Source organism: Brachycentrus maculatus, unplaced genomic scaffold, assembly GCF_059751285.1.
Source record: "Brachycentrus maculatus isolate JH-2025_06_01 unplaced genomic scaffold, ASM5975128v1 h1tg000711l, whole genome shotgun sequence".
NCBI lineage: Eukaryota > Metazoa > Arthropoda > Insecta > Trichoptera > Brachycentridae > Brachycentrus > Brachycentrus maculatus.
This window is the reverse complement of record NW_028281442.1, coordinates 498,746-517,232: the sequence shown is the minus strand read 5'-3', so window position 1 is coordinate 517,232 and position 18,487 is coordinate 498,746. Positions and strand designations below refer to the sequence as shown.

Below are 18,487 nucleotides of genomic sequence, written 5' to 3'. Positions count from 1 at the left end.
TACGAAATCAACTACCTGTTCCAAAATCTCCCCATTCACCAATATTTCACACTCAGATCTACATTCATCTCTTTCAAAAACCATGATTTTGGATTTGCTAACATTCATCAATAAATCACTTTCCTTTCACAAGTAACGACACATATATATACGTATATATACACATATATTTTTTCTTGATACTACACGCCTATCACAATCTTAGCAAACGATGGACATAAAAAAAGGTACAAGTCTTATTATCTTTGTCTGTTAAACCTAGTCCATATTCTTCTTAATTTTTGTTGAGATATAGCTAAATGATAATGCTCTTCAGCCGGATACTCGGGGATCCTGTGGAGCCTGTCGGAGCACCTGGCGCGGCTGGACGTGCTGGTGTCCTTCGCGGTGGTGGCGTGCGCGGCGCCGCTGCCGTACGTGCGCCCCGACCTCGAGCCGGGGGCCCTGCGCCTCACGGGCCTGCGCCACGCCTGCCTGGAACTCCAGGACGGAGTCTCCTACATACCCAACGACGTCGACTTTGACCGAGGTATAAATGTAAAAATAAAAAACTGGATTATCTTATTTAACCTTCCCATCCCGGTCATATCGCTCACTCCTTTCAAGAACGTCATAAATATAAATAAAAACTTAATTTTTCAGGAGAATGTTTTTAAAGTTTAAAAATATAATACAATGTTTTAAAAATAAATATCAAGCCACTTATTGAACTTTTTACTGTGCTACAGATCTTTTTAGGTAAAACCTCAAGGTTTTTTCTCCATTTGAAATAATAATAAAACCCTTATCCGCACCCCAATGGTGCATAGGGCACTGCGTCATATAAACGCAGTGTTATCTTGATCGTTTACACATGAAGGAAAGGTGATCAGCCCTCCGCTTCAGGTACCAGTCCAGGGTAATATTGAATAAATATTACAGTGAAAAAATCACTAATATTTATTTGACCCCCCTGGGAATCGAACCCGGGACCTCCGGAACGGTAGCCGAGCGTGCTGACCATTACACTACGGAGGCGGACAATTTGAGAAATATTAAGTATATTTAAAAAAATAATTAAACAATACCTTTTCTTCGAAATGCAAAAACAACACTTTCTGCCCTGAAGCGGGTAAATATTAAGTTTAAAATATGCCGCTTTTGCTGGGATATAATACATTTTGCAGGCATTCCGAAAACGTGCACAACTGAAAATTTAAGATTTTTGATATATGACATTGTTGAAAGGAGTGAGCGATATGTAATTACAACAACTCGACTTTTCAAATGAGAATATCAATATAAAATATAATAGATACGAGCTCAGCATTTTTGTATTTCTCCGTAATGTAATTATGTATTACAATATAAATTTATTCATTTGCAGCGACAGAAATACATACATAATTGGTGAAAAAAATCAGGGATAAAATCACCAATACGCAAATCTTTCTCATGTCATTATACGCGCTTGTCGTAATGTGTTTACTGCGCCAGTAGTGCGCAGACCGTCGTGTCGCTACGCCAACTATTGCGGCTACTTTTTTAGATAAATACCGGAGCTAACGTTACAAAATTGTTACATTTCAACTTCAACTATGGTAAAAAAAGCAACATTTAGGAATATTCACCATTTTCCCCATTTTTAAACCACATTTTCATATGGTATACAAAATAAGAGTTTCTGCTTAATAAAAAGCTTCTTTACATCTCACCAATAGATGTCTCTAGTGAAGTCTAGTGATTCAAGTACAGGGTTTTTAAATTGGTTCATATATATAGAACTTCCAAGAATTTGAATAGTGTGGTTGTCAATAATGGGTAAAATTGGTGAATGTTACACGTGTGCAAGGTGATCACTTAAACCAGCCTTTGACGGTCGTCAGCCCTGTAAATGCCCAGACTTCCATATTCTTCTTCATCTTTGATGAGATGTCAAAAAATAGTATACAAAATACATATCACCGGTGCACACGGAAGTTTTTAGCACCATAAGGGAAGAGTTGATGATATGATATTGGTTCCTTTCTAGAGGGGCACACGTTCAGCATCATCACGGGCCCCAACATGGGGGGCAAGAGCACGTACATCCGCAGCGTGGGCGTGTGCGTGCTGCTGGCGCACGTGGGCAGCTTCGTGCCGTGCCAGCGGGCGAGCGTGCCGCCCGTGGACGCCATCCTGGCGCGCGTGGGCGCCAACGACTGCGAGCAGCGCGGCCTCAGCACGTTCATGATGGAGATGATCGAGTCGGCCGCCATACTCCGGGTGAGGGGATCGCATTATGATATATTAACAATAATAAAACCCTTATCCGCACCCCAATGGTGCATAGGGCACTGCGTCATATAACGCAGTGTTACCTTGATCGATAACACATGAAGGAAAGCTGATTAGCCCTCCGCTTCAGGTACCAGTCCAGGGTAATATTGAATAAATATTACAGTGAAAAAATCACTTTTATTTATTTGACCCCCCCTGGGAATCGAACCCGGGACCTCCAGAATGGTAGCCGAACGTGCTGACCATTACACTACGGAGGCAGACAAACTCTATTATGACATAATCTATTCAAATTCTTCTTCTCCTTCTTCTTCATCTTGGTGTAGGCCTTGTGGCCTGTTTTTAAGAGGGATTAGCCTCCTGCGCTGCCCGGAATCGTCTACCATGGTGTTGGCCTTACAGTGCGACGGGGGGGAGTCTGGATGGTTCAATTCTCTTCACATGCGCATACCATTGTCTCCTTCGTTGCCTTCCCCACCTAACGACATCTTGGATCTCGCATATTTCCCTGATCCTGGCATTTCTGATTCTATCTCGAAGACCTGGGATGCCCTGACTTCCATCTTCTTTCATATAAAGGGAAGAACGATACATATTTCATGTTAAATTAAGACACCTTTAAATTGTTATATCACTCACTCCTTTTAAGAACGTCATAAATCAAAAAAATTGATTTTTCAGGAGAATGTTTCTAAAGTTTAAAAATATATTACAATGTATTAAAAAATAAATTACTAGCCACTTATTGAACTTTTTACTGTGCAACAGATCTTTTTCGGTAAAATCTGAAGGTTTTTTCTCCATTTGAAAAATATTAAGTTTATTAAAAGAAATAATTAAATAATACCATTTCTTCAAAATGCATAAACAACACTTTCTGCCCAATAGCGGGTAAATATTATGTTTAAAATATGCCTCTTTTGCTGGGATTTAGTACATTTTCTGGGCATTCCGAAAACATGCACAACTGAACATTGACGATTTTTGATTTATGACGTTGTTGAAAGGAGTGAGCGATATAAATAAATAAATTATTATAACTCATGTTTTTTTTCAGAGTGCAACACAAAACTCGCTTGTCATAATAGATGAGTTGGGTCGTGGAACTTCTACTTATGAGGGATGTGGAATTGCCTGGGCTATAGCAGAGTAAGTCTTATGTTGCTGTATAAGTATATCACAAGTTCCTTAGATACATTAATTTTAAACTAAATATACCCATTGTTGAGTTAGATTATATGTAATTGCATAATGAAGCGGCTAAAATTAATAAATCTTTGTGATAGAAGGGAAATTACTGATTTAGTCCTGTTATATAAAATTCTTAATAATTTTTTGGACAGCCCTGATCTCCTAAATCAAATAAAGCTTAGCGTGCGTCAAAGAGGCAAAAATCTGTATTCACAGTATTTGCACATTATGTAAACTATGCCATGTTCTCTATGTTAGCCAATGCTTTTGAAAGTATAGATTTATTTAATATATTGTTATCCACCTTGAAGTCTGTATTTTCTCAGCATTTCTTTTCCATGTTATAATGGATAAATTTAAACATTGTGTTTCACTCTCTCTCGCTGCTCGCTGATAGTGTGTGAAGGAGACGTGTATTTACCAGTGCTTACTATTTGTTATTTTATTATTATTTTGTGTTTAAGACTTTTTGTTTCTCTATTAGTGTATTTTTATATTAGATACTGTTATATATATATATATATATATATATATATATATATATATATATATATATATATATATATATATATATATATATGTATTATGTTAAAGGCTTTAGCCATTCAATAAATAAATATATATCATTGTAGTACGTATACCAAATGATGGACGATGTATAACACCTACTCTAGGCAACTAGAAACTGCCGAAATGCGAATGCTCAGATGGTCAGCTGGAGTGTCCCTTAGAGACAAAATAAAGTTCACGCATTCATGGAAGCCTGGCTGTAACAGCCATCAATAGTAAGGTAGAGGAAAGGCAATTGAGATGGTATGGGCACATAGGACGTAGAGAACCTGAATATATTGTAAACCAAGCGATCGCCACTGATCTTCCTCAATAGTGTATTTGATTACGCATTTTTATCGATTGTTGCGCGGTATGGTCGATAATCCTGAAATTATCCGGAGCATTGTTCTGTATGGTCCCGATAGTTACCTAGGACAGCGTCGGCATAGATTGTTTCACATTCCTATACACAGGACCAAACTGCCGATGGTTATGCCTGTAGGAAGAGCTACCGCTATGTTGAACAATATCTCATTAGATATTGATCTGTTCCATGTGCCTGAAAGAGTTTTCCAAAGCGGGATTCTTCTACATCTTTAGCAATAGTATTCTTGCTTATTTTCGATTTTTGTTAATGTATACGCTTTAAATTTTAGTTTGTAATGTGTATGCTAATTATAAATAAATAAATTGAATTTACAACATTTTGAGTGTGTCCAAAAACTTTTTCACAAATCTGGATTATCTCCAATTACAGGAGTTATTTTCATATTATTTTTTGACATCTCATCAAAGATGAAGAAGAATATGGAAGTCTGGGCATTTACGGGGCTGACGACCGTCATAGGCTGGTTTAAGTGATCACTTTACACATGTGTAACATTCACCAATTCTACCCATTATTGACAACCACACTACTCAAATTCTTGGAAGTTCTATATATATGAACCAATTTAGAAAACCTTGTTCTTGAATCACTAGAACTTCACTAAAGACATCTATTGGTGAGATGTAAAGAAGCTCTTTATTAAGCAGAAACTCTTATATTAGTATGTGAGGTCCAAATCCTGGATTTCAATCACACACATGAGATACGCCAGAAAATACCATTTTCATTTTTATCACTTAAGCTTATAATTAGACCAGACAATTTATTTACAACATTTTGAGTGTTGTTGGTCATGACGGTCGTCAGCCCCGTAAATGCCCAGACTTCCATATTCTTCTTCATCTTTGATGAGATGTCAAAAAATAATATGAAAATAAATTTAAATATAAAAACAAAAAGAGGAAGACACAAAAAATTAATGGATGCTGCAGAAAGATAAGATGATTTGAAGACATGGCTCTAGGTGACGATGTATATGATAGAAGGACCTACAACCTGAGGATGAGGAGACCTGACCCCAACAGTCTACAAAGATAATAAGTTGGAATGGAGCCAGAGAGAAAAAAATATTCGTCACATTAACCCTTCCTTTCCGGTGATGTGTAACTAGTACACATTGCTTGTAATAACTGTAATATCTCATAAATGTAATAAATTATAAACTCAGATTTAAGGTACTCCTCCATAATGCATTTGCGCAATGAATGAAAAAAAAATTGTAACAATTACCTCTTATTTTAGAGATATTTTGTGCGAATTCGGAATTTTAAAAAAAAAGTTGTAGAATACTATGAAACAAGTGCCGATGAATGACGCGGGTATATTCCACGCTAAAAAAAACATTATGCGATGCTATTCACATCTCACTCTTACTTTACTTGGTTATATCGGAACGCGAGATACGCCATCTCAGTTCTCAGTTGTGTTTCTAGTAATGAACCGAGTCGAGACTTGCGTGTAGCATGCGCTGCAGTCGGTAGTAGCTTTCGGGCAGCCAACCAAGGCGGTTGTCTCGCTGCTTTGTGAGCGCACTTTCAGCTATCGAACTTCAATAAACATCACTTTTGACTTCAAATATAATATATTTAGGCGATTATGTATCTATAAATGTTATTTTTTACGGATTTTAAATCGTTAACTACACAGCACCGGAATGCGTGAATTTTTTGGCACAGTAAGGGGAAGGTTAAAATGTCAGTTTATAGTATTTTGATAGTACTGTCCGCCTCCGTAGTGTAATGGTCAGCATGCTCAACTACCGTTCTGGAGGTCCCGGGTTCGATTCCCAGGGTGGGTAAAATAAATATAAGTGATTTTTTCACTCTAATATTTATTCAATACTACCCCGGACTGGTACCTGAAGCGGAGGGCTGATCACCTTTCCTTCGTGCGTTAACGATCAAGATAACACTGTGTTTATATAATGCAGTGCCCTATGCACCATTGGGATGCGGATAAGGGTTTGAATGAATGAATATTTATACAATATTACCCTAGACTGGTACCTGAAGCGGAGGGCTGATCACCTTTCCTTCGTGTGTTAACGATCAAGATAACATTGTGTTTGCAGGCACCTTGCCCGGGAGACAAAGGCGTTCTGCCTGTTTGCGACGCACTTCCACGAGGTGACGCGCCTGGAGCAGCTGCTGCCCACCGTCACCAACCAGCACGTTTCGGCCACCACTCGCGACGGCCAGCTCGTGCTGCTGTACCGCGTGCAGGCGGGCGTGTGCGACCGCAGCTTCGGCATCCACGTGGCCGAGATGGCCGACTTCCCCCCGCGCGTCATCCAGGTAACGGCCCCGCTGAGCCCGCTTGGGCCAATACTGCATCTCCGGGCCAACTTAGCCCTTTCAATGCCGGAGGGTATTAACTGGTTAACTGCCAAGAGCGTCTGAAGATGCATAATTTTCTGTGAACTGAGCGCCGCTCATACAAAAATTACGTCTTAAGACGCGCCGTTTTAAAAAAAAGGCGCCGTTTTTACTAAAGAAAATCAATTTTTTTAAATGTACTAATATATTAAACGCATAGTGCCATCTATTAAGAATATCTTTGCATACTTAGAATTGAAACAGAATTTGTTTTTACCACTTTAAAAGTAAATTAAAGAGAGCTTTGTCGTCGAAACAACTAATGGCGCTCAGGGTTGTCCAATAATCCCCGAGTTGCCGTCACTGCCGAATCTGATGACAGTGATTTTAGTGTCGATTTTGATGATTTTTAATTTTAAATTTTTTAAATCAATGTGTGTGTGTGTGTGTGTGTGTGTGTATACTTTTAATATTAAACTAACATAAACAATTACTTTTGCATATAATAGATTTATATTATCCACTGACACAACGTGGTGGAATTGCATTTTTAATATATTATTAGATTAAAACCAATATTTTTAGCTTTTCCACTTTATTCTTATTTGACCAGCGACCGGGTTTCGTCGTTACAGACATCATCAGACTGGTGGGAGGCTATACAAATATTATAAAAAATATTTTTAATATCATACAATACTTAAATTCACTCAAATTAAATTAATTTCTCAATAAAATTATATCAAATCATGGTTATCAACTCCTGCCTTCTTTTATATATAACATAACAATTTGTATAGCCTCCCACCAGTCTGATGATGTCTGTAACGACGAAACCCGGTCGCTGGTCAAATAAAAATAAAGTGGAAAAGCTAAAAATATTGGTTTTAATCTAATAATATATTACTTTTGCATATAATTAAGTTTTCATATTTTCTATGACAAATTTTGTGACAACCCTGCACCATGAACAATTAATTTTATGATTATGGATAAATGACTGAACGACTGGCGCGCTCTTCATTTATTTGACAAGTTTTATAAATAAACATAAATACATTTTTAATAACAATATGTTTCGAAGGTTTTATTTGTTTGTCGTAAAACTCGCGGCGTGCTAGGCACCGCCATACATGTACCTGCCGGCAGTTAACCGGTTAATATGGCCGTACCCAGCAGACCGTGATGTTTTTAGCATAAATAAAACCTAGAAAAAGTTTTTTTTTTGTATACAGATATAAAAGATATTATGAAAAATTACCTAACATATCGCTCACTCCTTTCAAGAACGTCATAAATCAAAAAATCGTCAATTTTCAGTTTTGCATGTTTTCGGAGTGTTCAGAAAATGTACTACATCCCAGCAAAAGAGGCATATTTTTAACTTAATATTTACCCGCTACAGGGCAGAAAGTTTTGTTTTTGCATTTTGAAGAAAAGGTATTGTTTAATTGTTTTTGTTTAATTTACTAAATATTTTTCAAATGGAGAAAAAACCTTCGGGTTTTACCTAAAAAGATCCGTTGCACAGTAAAAAGTTCAATAAGTGGCTTGATATTTATTTTTAATACATTTTATTATATTCTTAAACTTAAAAAACGATATCCTGAAAAAGTTTTTTTTTATATATGACGTTGTTGAAAGGAATGAGCGAATGTAGAAGAATATAACTGTGTTTATAAAATATGCTCAATATAACTAACTAACTAACTAACTAACCACCACGCCGCTTCCCCGCAGGGGTAGGCAGACAGAATAGAGCGCCACACCACTCTGTCCTTGCAAACATTCTTCGCCTCTTCCACGTTCATGTATCTCCTCATACATACCCGCCGATTGTTACGACTCCTAACCTGACCACTTTCAAGTATTTGGCATACCTGATCGTGCCATGTTTTTCTCGGTCTTCCTCTGCTTCTTTTCCCACTAACATTCGCCTCATAAATTTGTTTTACCGTTCTTTCCTCACTCATTCGTTCCACATGTCCAAACCATCTCAACACACCTTTCTTAATTTTATGGATAATGCTTATCTCAGCTTTGCATTCCTTCCTTATTTCTTTATTCGCACATCTATCATACATCGTTTTGTCGCACATTCTTCTGAGAGATCGCATTTTGACTGTATTCAGTCTACTTTCATCCTTCTTTTGCCAACTCCATGTTTCACTTCCATACATTAGAGTTGGAACCAGGACTCCGTTGTGCACTGCCAGTTTAGCTTCCGCTGATAGGTTTTTATTTGCTATAACTGATTTCAGTGCACCATTCACTTTGTTCCCAGCATTCACTCTCCTTTCTATGTCTTTATCAATCTTTCCATTATGCTTATTTATTTATTTATTTATCTTAACTTATATTAGAAAAGGATTAAAATAAATGTTAATCTTCCATGAAAATATAGTCATTTCAAAAAACTGTAATCGGTAACCTGTATCAGAGACACATATTGACTGTCTGTGAAAGCTTTTAGAAAGATGACTGTAACTTTGACAATATTGGTAAACTGTAATGTTTTAGTATATCTTGATCTTCCTTATAGATGTCTCTATATATTCTAATTAAAAAAATATTCCCTTTGGATTCGATATTGGCTTGCCACAAGCTCAAAGGAGAGCTCATTTTGTGGGGCCGGCCTGGCGAGCACGGAATTGGAGAGCGCATTAGCGCGCTTGTGACAGCGAACCGGTTAATGTTGCACACTTTGAGACAGATGAAAAAAAATTCACCTTTTAAAATGTTTTTAATTACTTTTTTTACAGTATGCAAAAAATAAGCAGATCCAGCTGGAAGGGCATCGGCTGGATATGGAAAGCGTCAGGATCGCCAATAAAGAGGAGGTCAAGAAGGAAGCGGAGGACACTATGAAGGAGTTTGTGGAGGCGTGCAGACAGATAGACTTGGATCATCTCTCCGATTCCGAAATAACGAGTGAACTCCAGACCCTCGCACAACGAATCTCCACCAATGAAAATCCCTATATCAGAATGATCATTAATTCATAGACTACTTTCAAAACATAACACAAGTGATTTTACTTCAAAAACTGTTACATAAGTAATTTTTAATTTAACTTTAAAAACTGTAACATAAGTGATTTATTATTTTACTTGGAAAACTATAAAATAAGTCATACCTTATTTTACCTTAAAAACTGTTACATTATTTTTTTTAAATTGTCATTCCTTTCTTTACTTTCAATACTGTAACATGAGTCATCCTTACTTTACTCTAAAAAATGTAACATAACATCGATTTATTATTTTACTTAAAAACATGAGTCATTCCTAAGAGTTACCAGTTAAGGTGGAGACTGATCTCCACATTTCATCGTAACGTAACACGTTACGATGCGAGCATTCAGGCAGTCAGTACAGCGAGCCGAGCGCTCCATCCATAGTTTCGGATCCTCGCCGCGAGCGATGTTACGACGAAATGCTCCGGTCCGTCTCCACCTTTATATAGCTAATTTTATTATTACTTCTTTATTTTTCATTTAATTAACAATCAAGATAATGCTGCATTGATACGATGAAGTGCCCTGTACACCATTGGATGCGGAAATGTGTTGAAAGAAAAATGAATAAATACACACTTATAAAAAAAAAGTTTCTTTTATTTCTTCTTTAAAATCTTAAATACATAATATTAAAATGTATAATTGGTTAAATAATATATGTACATAATTTTATCCTTTCTTAAAATTTAACCGAACCAAGATTTAACCTTTTCTTTAGTTTTGCCCAGACCGACCTTCTCCCAGAAGCCGGGTTTCGCTGTACTGGTGACTTCCACGACTTGCGTGTTGTGCGGATCGATAATTTCATCTTTTGCCTTCTCTTGGCTGACGACATAGTCGTTTTTTTCTGCCGGCTTGGCCGGGAGAGGATAGGTATTTTGCGTGTTGCTTCCCGTATAGAGACTGGTGTGTTGATTGTCTTGGGTTATTTGAACATCGCTGTCCAGAGTCCACTGGGTTTCCAGGGTCTGCTGGCCTCCGTCGTCTATCTCTGGCTCCACTGGGCTTTGGGCGGCGGAGGTGTGAGGGTTGATTTGGTGATGATGCACCTTGTCATTATCGTATGTGGCCGATGTTGGCTTTATCTCTGTTTCGGCATCCTGGTTAGTTTGGGGTGGGTATAAATCTAAAAAGCTTTTTCCGTGTTCCTCTTCCTGCGGAGCGACGTAAGAATGGCTGGTGAGGGGTTTAGACTGCGGTTCTTCGACCAGAAGAGTGTGTTGTTCCCAGTCCGTATTTTTATACGTTTGTTGTTGGTCTAAAGATCCTAAATTTCCGTCAAATTCAATATCAACACCAGGTTTATCTTTGTCATTTGATTCCTTATTTACGTTTTGGTGTAACGTGTCTAACTTCGATTCCGTATTGTGGTTATCGTTGTGAAATGTGGAAGTGCCTAGAACTTGTAAAATTTCAGCGAGATGTCCATCGATATCTGCATTTACATCGTGCTCTTTTTTCATTTCTCCGTAATTGTTTTCATTTTCCGTTACTTTATTATACAATTTGTTCTGCTCGCTGAACGTGTTGTGAGTGCGAAAATTCCTTTCCGTGGATGTTTTGAATCCTCCAAACGGGCGTAGAACCGGCTTTCTATTTTGATCAGTCCGATGTGTGTTTGGCTCTTGCTGGTCACCGCGAGGAGCCGGCCTGCCTTCCACCTGACAGTGACTCGCTCCCACGGGACACGGTTTGAAGGTAATGTCCGGCAAGCCGCCAATTTGCTTGCCAAATAATTCATTATCTTGTAAAATACTCGGTACTTGTATTCCCGTGTATCTACTATCATCAAATTCGATATTACTTTCGGTTTTCTTTCGCGGCTTGTTAACTCGCTCCGTTTCCTGTCCCAAATGCACATCCTGGTTCATTGCACTTCCCAATTGTAGTTTGGGATTATTATAATTTTGAGTTGGCGTGTCACTTTCTCCAAAATCTTGAGTTTGCTGCCCCAAGTCTTCTGTTTCCTGTCCCAAATGAACATGTTGATTCAGCGCACTTCCTACTTGTAGTTGGGGGTTACGGTGATTTTGTGTGAATGTGTCACTTTCTCCAAAATCTTGAGTTTGTTGCCCCAGCTCTTCTGTTTCCTGTCCCAAATGTACATGTTGATTTAGCGCACTTCCTACTTGTAGTTTTGGGTTACGGTGATTTTGTGTGAATGTGTCACTTTCTCCAAAATCTTGAGTATGTTGCCCCAAGTCTTCTGTTTCCTGTCCCAAATGTACATGTTGATTTAGCGCACTTCCTACTTGTAGTTTGGGGTTACGGTGATTTTGTGTGAATGTGTCACTTTCTCCAAAATCTTGAGTTTGCTGCCCCAAATCTTCTGTTTGCTGTCCCAAATGTACATGTTGATTTAGCGCACTTCCTACTTGTAGTTTGGGGTTACGGTGATTTTGTGTGAATGTGTCACTTTCTCCAAAATCTTGAGTTTGCTGCCCCAAATCTTCTGTTTGGTGTCCCAAATGTACATGTTGATTTAGCGCACTTCCTACTTGTAGTTTGGGGTTACGGTGATTTTGTGTGAATGTGTCACTTTCTCCAAAATCTTGTGTTTGCTGCCCCAAGTCTTCTGTTTCCTGTCCCAAATGAACATGTTGATTTAGCGCACTTCCTACTTGTAGTTTGGGATTACGGTGATTTTGTATGAATGTGTCACTTTCTCCAAAATCTTGTGTTTGCTGCCCCAAATCTTCTGTTTCCTGTCCCAAATGAACATGTTGATTTAGCGCACTTCCTACTTGTAGTTTGGGATTACGGTGATTTTGTATGAATGTGTCACTTTCTCCAAAATCTTGTGTTTGCTGCCCCAAATCTTCTGTTTCCTGTCCCAAATGAACATGTTGATTTAGCGCACTTCCTATCTGTAATTTAGGGTTACGGTGATTTTGTGTGAATGTGTCACTTTCTCCAAAATCTTGTGTTTGCTGCCCCAAATCTTCTGTTTGTTGTCCTAAATCTTCTGTCGGCTGCCCTAATTGTTCATTCTGACTGTTCATACTTCCTGTATATAAATAAGGACTTTGAACATTATGACTTACACTTTGTGCAAATGCGTACGAATGTCCCCCATCTGCTCGGCCAAATGGCTCATTTTTATGCATGGAACTTCCCAATTGGAGATTCGATGCACTATGGCTGAAGCTCATAGCACTACTTGAAAACCCTTCAGTTTGCTGACCTAGATCTTCCGTTTGCTGGCCTTCGTCCACATCCTGGTTCATCACACTCCCTAACTGGAGCTTGGAAGAGCCACCGTAACTCGCATCACTGTGCGCAAATGCATAAGTTTGCTGTCCCAGATCTTCCGTTTGCTGGCCTTCATCGGCATCCTGGTCCGTTGCACTCGCTAACTGGAGATTTGAAGAGCCACTGTAACTCCCATCGCTATGCGCAAATGCGTACGTTTGCTGTCCCAGATCCTCTGTTTGCTGCCCTTCATCGGCATCCTGGTCCTTTGCACTCCCTAACTGGAGCTTCGAAGAGCCACCATAACTCGCATCACTGTGCGCAAACGCATAAGTTTGCTGTCCCAGATCCTCCGTTTGCTGGCCTAAATCTTCCGTAAGTTGTCCAAAATCCTGCGTCTGTTGCCCCAAATCGTCGGTTGACGCATCCCATCCGTACGCTCCTCTTTTATATCTGTATTGGTCTCTGGGGTCATCGGCCAACGCAGCTTGATCGTGACCATGGGCATCGGCCGCTCCTCCGTAGCTCCTCTGAGCGCTGTAGGAGTATTGCGCGCTGTATCCCTTTGTTTTACCAGTCCCGCAATCGGTGCACACGGCCTTCATCTGATCCCTCAATTTCTGCTGCAGTATCGCCATGTCGGCACTGAGCGCGTCGGTTTGCGACGCTCCCGCTTGACTGTTAGCAAATGCACCTTCGTACTGAGCGCCCGCGGTGTGACCGGAAGATGCGGCTCTCTGACTGGCGGCGTACCGTGACCCGTGCGCCCCCATTTGCGACAAGTCGTGGCCCTGAGCTCCTGCCACGCTCGACGCTGCAGTTCTCGCTCCATACCTCGAACCGTGCGTTTCCATTTCTAGTTGATCTTGATTCTGCATCTCGCTATTATGGCCGGTCAATGCGCCCGATTCGGGGATTGCTCCAGTCACGGGGTCGATCGCATAAGGGGTTCCGTGTTTCTCCCATGATTTGTGATATGAGTAAGATGACTGATAACTTTTGGGCCGGTTTTGCGGTAAAATAACTCGGCTTCCTGCTGATCCCACCGAATGGCCACCGTCGATCGCTTCTCGATCGTAAGTATTTGCGGCGAGTTGCCCGGATAAGTCGGCATTGTACGCTGCTTGCGGAGCCTGCCCACGAGCCTCTGCGTAGGTTTGCTGAGAGCCCCCGTACCGTCTCCCGGTAGAGGCCACCCTGCTGCCGCTGTTGTATACGGTAGAGCCGTGACCTTGAGACTCCAACTCCACGCCCGCTACCAATAGTTTGTCTCTGGATTGTGCCACCGCGCCCATGTCTGTCGGCCTGCCGATATTTGTTAAGCCGGGAGTTAACTGCACTCCGCCATTCTCCGCAGCAGCGGTTTTTTCCCACTCCTTATGGTAAGAATACGAGGACTGGTACCCTTTACTGGTCGAGGCTCCCGCGTGACTACCTGCCGCCGCACCTCCCTCGTGGCTGCCCGCGACGGCACCTCCGGCGTGGCTGCCCGCTACTGCACCTCCCGCGTGGCTGCCCGCTGAGGCACCTCCGGCATGAGCGTACGAATCTGCACCTTCCTCATAGAGTGTCTCGTCGTCTTCAACTACGGCTCTTTGATTTTCAATGTTGATATCGCTCTCACTGTGCGCAGCGGCGTCGTATTCGATGTTCTGTTGGGTGTATCCCGGCCTCACGGTAATAGGTATTCTCACGGGTCCTTGGTTAGGAGCGACTGTCAACCTGACGGTGCTTCCGGGTCTGACATAAACGGGTCTGACGACAGTTTGTCCCGTTTGGCTATCGGCTTCTCCCGCTGCAAATCTATGGGACTGTTCGTAAGCTGTGGAACCGCTTCGATACCTAGAACCGCTCCCGGTGTGCTGAGTTTCCCCGGTTCTTGCGTATTGTGTTCCCGCACCTCCTGTGTATTGGGTTCCGGCGCCCCCCGTGTACTGGGTTTCAGCAGCTCCCGTGTACTGGGTTCCTGCAGCCCCGGCATACTGCCTTCGCGTAGCTCCGGCGTATTGAGTTCCCGTGGCCCCTGTATTAATACCGACTTGCCTGACTCCCGTCAGGGGGACCTGGCCTTCAGTGTTGTCGGTTCCGTATATCGCTCCTGTTTCCCCTAAATGCGAATTAGCGGCTTGATAGCCACTGCCCGCTTGATATCTCCTGCTCCCGGTAATGTACCGGCCGCCCGCTACTCCCGATCCGGCCTGTCTCATGCCGGACTGTGAAGTTACCCCGCTGGCGACCTCCGAGTCGTGTCCCGATAGATTCTCGTCGTAGGTGCTTCCTAAAACCCTTTGTCCCGTAGCTCTGGTCCCGTACGTGGAGCTGAATTCCCGCTGCTGCGTGCCGAAGCCCTGGGCTCCGCGACGACTTGACTCGGAGCCGTACCTTCCTCCCCCGATGGCACCGGTTTCGGTGTCGATGCCCTTCAGTCCATAAGCGGTGCCTCGGGAAGAAGCCGATCCGTACACGGTTCCCGGCCCTAGTTTGTCTATCGCACCCGTCCCGATGGCGTCGGGGTCCAGTCCCAGTTGGCTCCCCACTTGATGGACGAGCCCCTTCATCTGCCTCTGCGCCACAGTGTCCATGTTGTGTGACACCTCGAAGTTGCCTCCCATGTTTCCACTTTGCGACCCGTAGAACCCTTTCTTTTCCTCTCCGTCTCCAGTTCTAGAGTATTGGAAGTTTTGTGTTTCTTTGTAGAGATCAGCTGCCACCAGCGGTAACAGCAAAAGTAGGAGGGCTTTCATCTTGACACTCTGAAATTAACAATTGAAGTGGTTATTGTACTTTCCATGAATGTTTTCAGTAAAATCATTACGATTCAAATGAGTTGCGAATTTATGTATTAATTTTAAATCAAACACAGATTTTTTGAGTCTACTAAGTTGTATTTTATTAACAAAAAACACATAAAAAATTATACTGTGACAATTGTTTCGCCTTGTTAGGGCATTATCAAACGAATGTCATTCGTTTTGATAATGCCCTAACATTCGTTTGATAATGCCCTAACAAGGCGAAATAATTGTCACAATATAATTTTTTATGTGTTTTTTGTTAATAAAATACAACTTAGTAGACTCAAAAAATCTGTGTTTGATTTAAAATTAATACATAAATTAAAATGGAGTTCTACAAATTGAACGCCAAGTCAATAAATAATGAGTTGCGAATTAATTAATATGACAAATAGGAAAACTTACATCATGAAAAACTTTATCGACAAATCCAGCATTCGTGAACAAAAGTTTGGATGCATTCAAAATATTGTAAATAAAAACTGGTGTAATAAAGTATATTAAAATTGAGAATCATATTTTGAATGTGAGAAATAAATCAGGAAAGAATCTTACATACATGAAGGTCTATAAAAAATTATTCATTTCAACAATAGATGTCATAAATGAAGTTTTAATCCAAAAATGCTCTTGATCTTTTCAATTGAAGTTTAGTTTTAATTTATATGCATATGTAAAGGAACGTATTCCTTTTTAGAATTTTTTTATTTAAAAAGTGTTCTGTCGATAAAAAAGAGTGCGACAGAAAAACCAAGATGGCGACCTTATGTCAGTTATATAACTTTCCAAAATTTAACCATCTGTTAACAGGGCTTAAAGCCAATAATAACAGGTTGTAAGCTTTGTTAATGCCCAGACATCCATATGTAATATTCCCAACTCAATAGACTTCGTATATGTTGAGAGTATGATAAGAAAAAGTCTTGTTTCAAGCCTGACTAAATTTATTTTCACACTTCCAAAAATGGATAGTTAAAAAAAAAATCATCATCCTTTTTTTCAGTATATGCTCATATAAGTGACATATTTCTTTATTCTCGTATATACCTATGAATATTTTCTTTCATATCGCAAATAATTGTGACATTTTAACCTCTCTCTGATTGATTAGCTTTATAAAGTTATTTTTATTATAGTGAACCGTCTCGCACACAATTTGCACGGAAATCTTAATTATTTTTTGTGCTTAGTTTATATATCGCTCACTCCTTTCAACAACGTCTTCAAAAAATTTATTTTTCAGGAGATCATTTTTAAAGTTTGAGAATACAATAATGAAATGTATTAAAAATAAATACCAAGCCACTTATTGAACTTTTTATTGTGCAACAGATCTTTTTATGTAAAACCTGAATGTTTTTTCTCCATATGAAAAATATTTATTATAGTTAAAAAAATAATTAAACAATTCCTTTTCTTCAAAATGCCAAAACAACACTTTCTGCCCTGTAGCGGGTAAATATTCAGTTAAAAATACGCCTCTTTTGCTGGGATATATAACATTTTCTGGGCATTACGAAAACATGCACAACTGAAAATTGACGATTCTTGATATATGACGTTGTTAAAAGGAGTAAGCGAAATGTGGAATTTTGTAATTGCAACAGTATAAGTTCTTGTTTAGTAATACTCGTATGTGAATATAACTTGATGTAACTTTTCTGCTAAATTCTAAAATAAAATAAAGAATTTTGCATACATTTCATAAAGGTCTCTGGTAATTTAAAAGAAAAAAACTTACTAAACTCAACCACAGACGGTTGCGTTTAGTAAGTTTTGTTCCAGAACTAACTAGCGTGTGAAAGTGTGACGTTGTTGAAAGGAGTGAGCGATATATTATCATTTAAAAAAAATACATAGCTTGATTTCTTCTTTCAAGCCATACTTGCTACTATGCGTGGAGTCATGGTTTTCCACTATGACTTTTTGACTATTCGCCACAGACTAGTCACCTTGTCCAAAAAAGTGCCATACATAAAATCAACCTTTTTTTATTATATTCCATTCCAAAAATTGTTTGGCAAGCACCCAAACTTAAGTGATACCTGCATAACTCTGGCTTTCGTTCAATAAAAATAAACCTTTTGCCTTTCCCTTCCAATACTACATTTAAGTTAAAATTCAAGGGAAAATTACTACAAAACAACAACCCTTTATTATTAATCTTCTTCCTTCTTCAAACCCTTATCCGCACCCCAATGGTGCATAGGGCACTGCATCATATAAACGCAGTGTTATCTTAATCGTTAACATATGAAAGAAAGGTAATCATCCCTCCGCTTCAGGTACCAGTCCAGGGTAATATTGAATAAATATTAAGAGTGAAAAAAATCACTTATATTTATTTGACCCTCCCCCCTTGGGAATCATACCCAGGACCTCCAAAATGGTAGTCGAGCGTGCTGACCGTTACACTACGGAGGCGAACCCTTTTTTATTTCATATAGCTTTGTAAATAAGTATTGTAAAATGTGCCCTCGGTATGGGAAAACCCAATGAGGAAACATTATTATAATTTGTTAATATATGTACGATAAATTATAAATAGATAAATCTTCCTAGTTGTGGCATTTTGAAAATTGACTAATTTTGCGATAATTATTTCTTAACCACTCTCTAAAAAACCGGGATCGCAAGAAAACAAAAACCCAAGAAAATGTCTTAATTTTTTAAAAGATTGCATAAAATACTCACTGTTAAACTTGTATCTTGCTTCAAAACTATTTCACAGAAACCTTACACGGCACACTGGTGCTCCGACATTCGCTCTAGCAAT

General features: G+C 39.7%; 2 protein-coding genes across 2 annotated transcripts in view; one reads left to right on the top strand and one right to left on the bottom strand.

Moving 5' to 3' along the window:
* The window catches only part of spel1 (DNA mismatch repair protein spel1), a 24,093-nt gene extending 13,780 nt beyond the window's left edge, over positions 1–10,313 (top strand). Inside the window, exons 11-15 of the mRNA XM_088274708.1 lie at positions 317–529; positions 2,012–2,244; positions 3,317–3,408; positions 6,462–6,684; positions 9,468–10,313. Coding sequence (XP_088130834.1) covers positions 317–529; positions 2,012–2,244; positions 3,317–3,408; positions 6,462–6,684; positions 9,468–9,710 — 1,004 coding nt within the window. The 3' untranslated portion in view covers positions 9,711–10,313. The remainder of the gene's footprint in view (positions 1–316; positions 530–2,011; positions 2,245–3,316; positions 3,409–6,461; positions 6,685–9,467) is intronic.
* LOC148300471 (uncharacterized) lies at positions 10,306–18,487 on the bottom strand. The gene is made up of 2 exons (XM_088274707.1): positions 18,406–18,487; positions 10,306–15,669 (listed from the first exon to the last, which is right to left on the bottom strand). Exon 2 carries the CDS (start codon positions 15,658–15,660, stop codon positions 10,411–10,413), a length of 5,250 nt encoding a protein of 1,749 aa, XP_088130833.1. The 5' UTR covers positions 15,661–15,669; positions 18,406–18,487; the 3' UTR covers positions 10,306–10,410.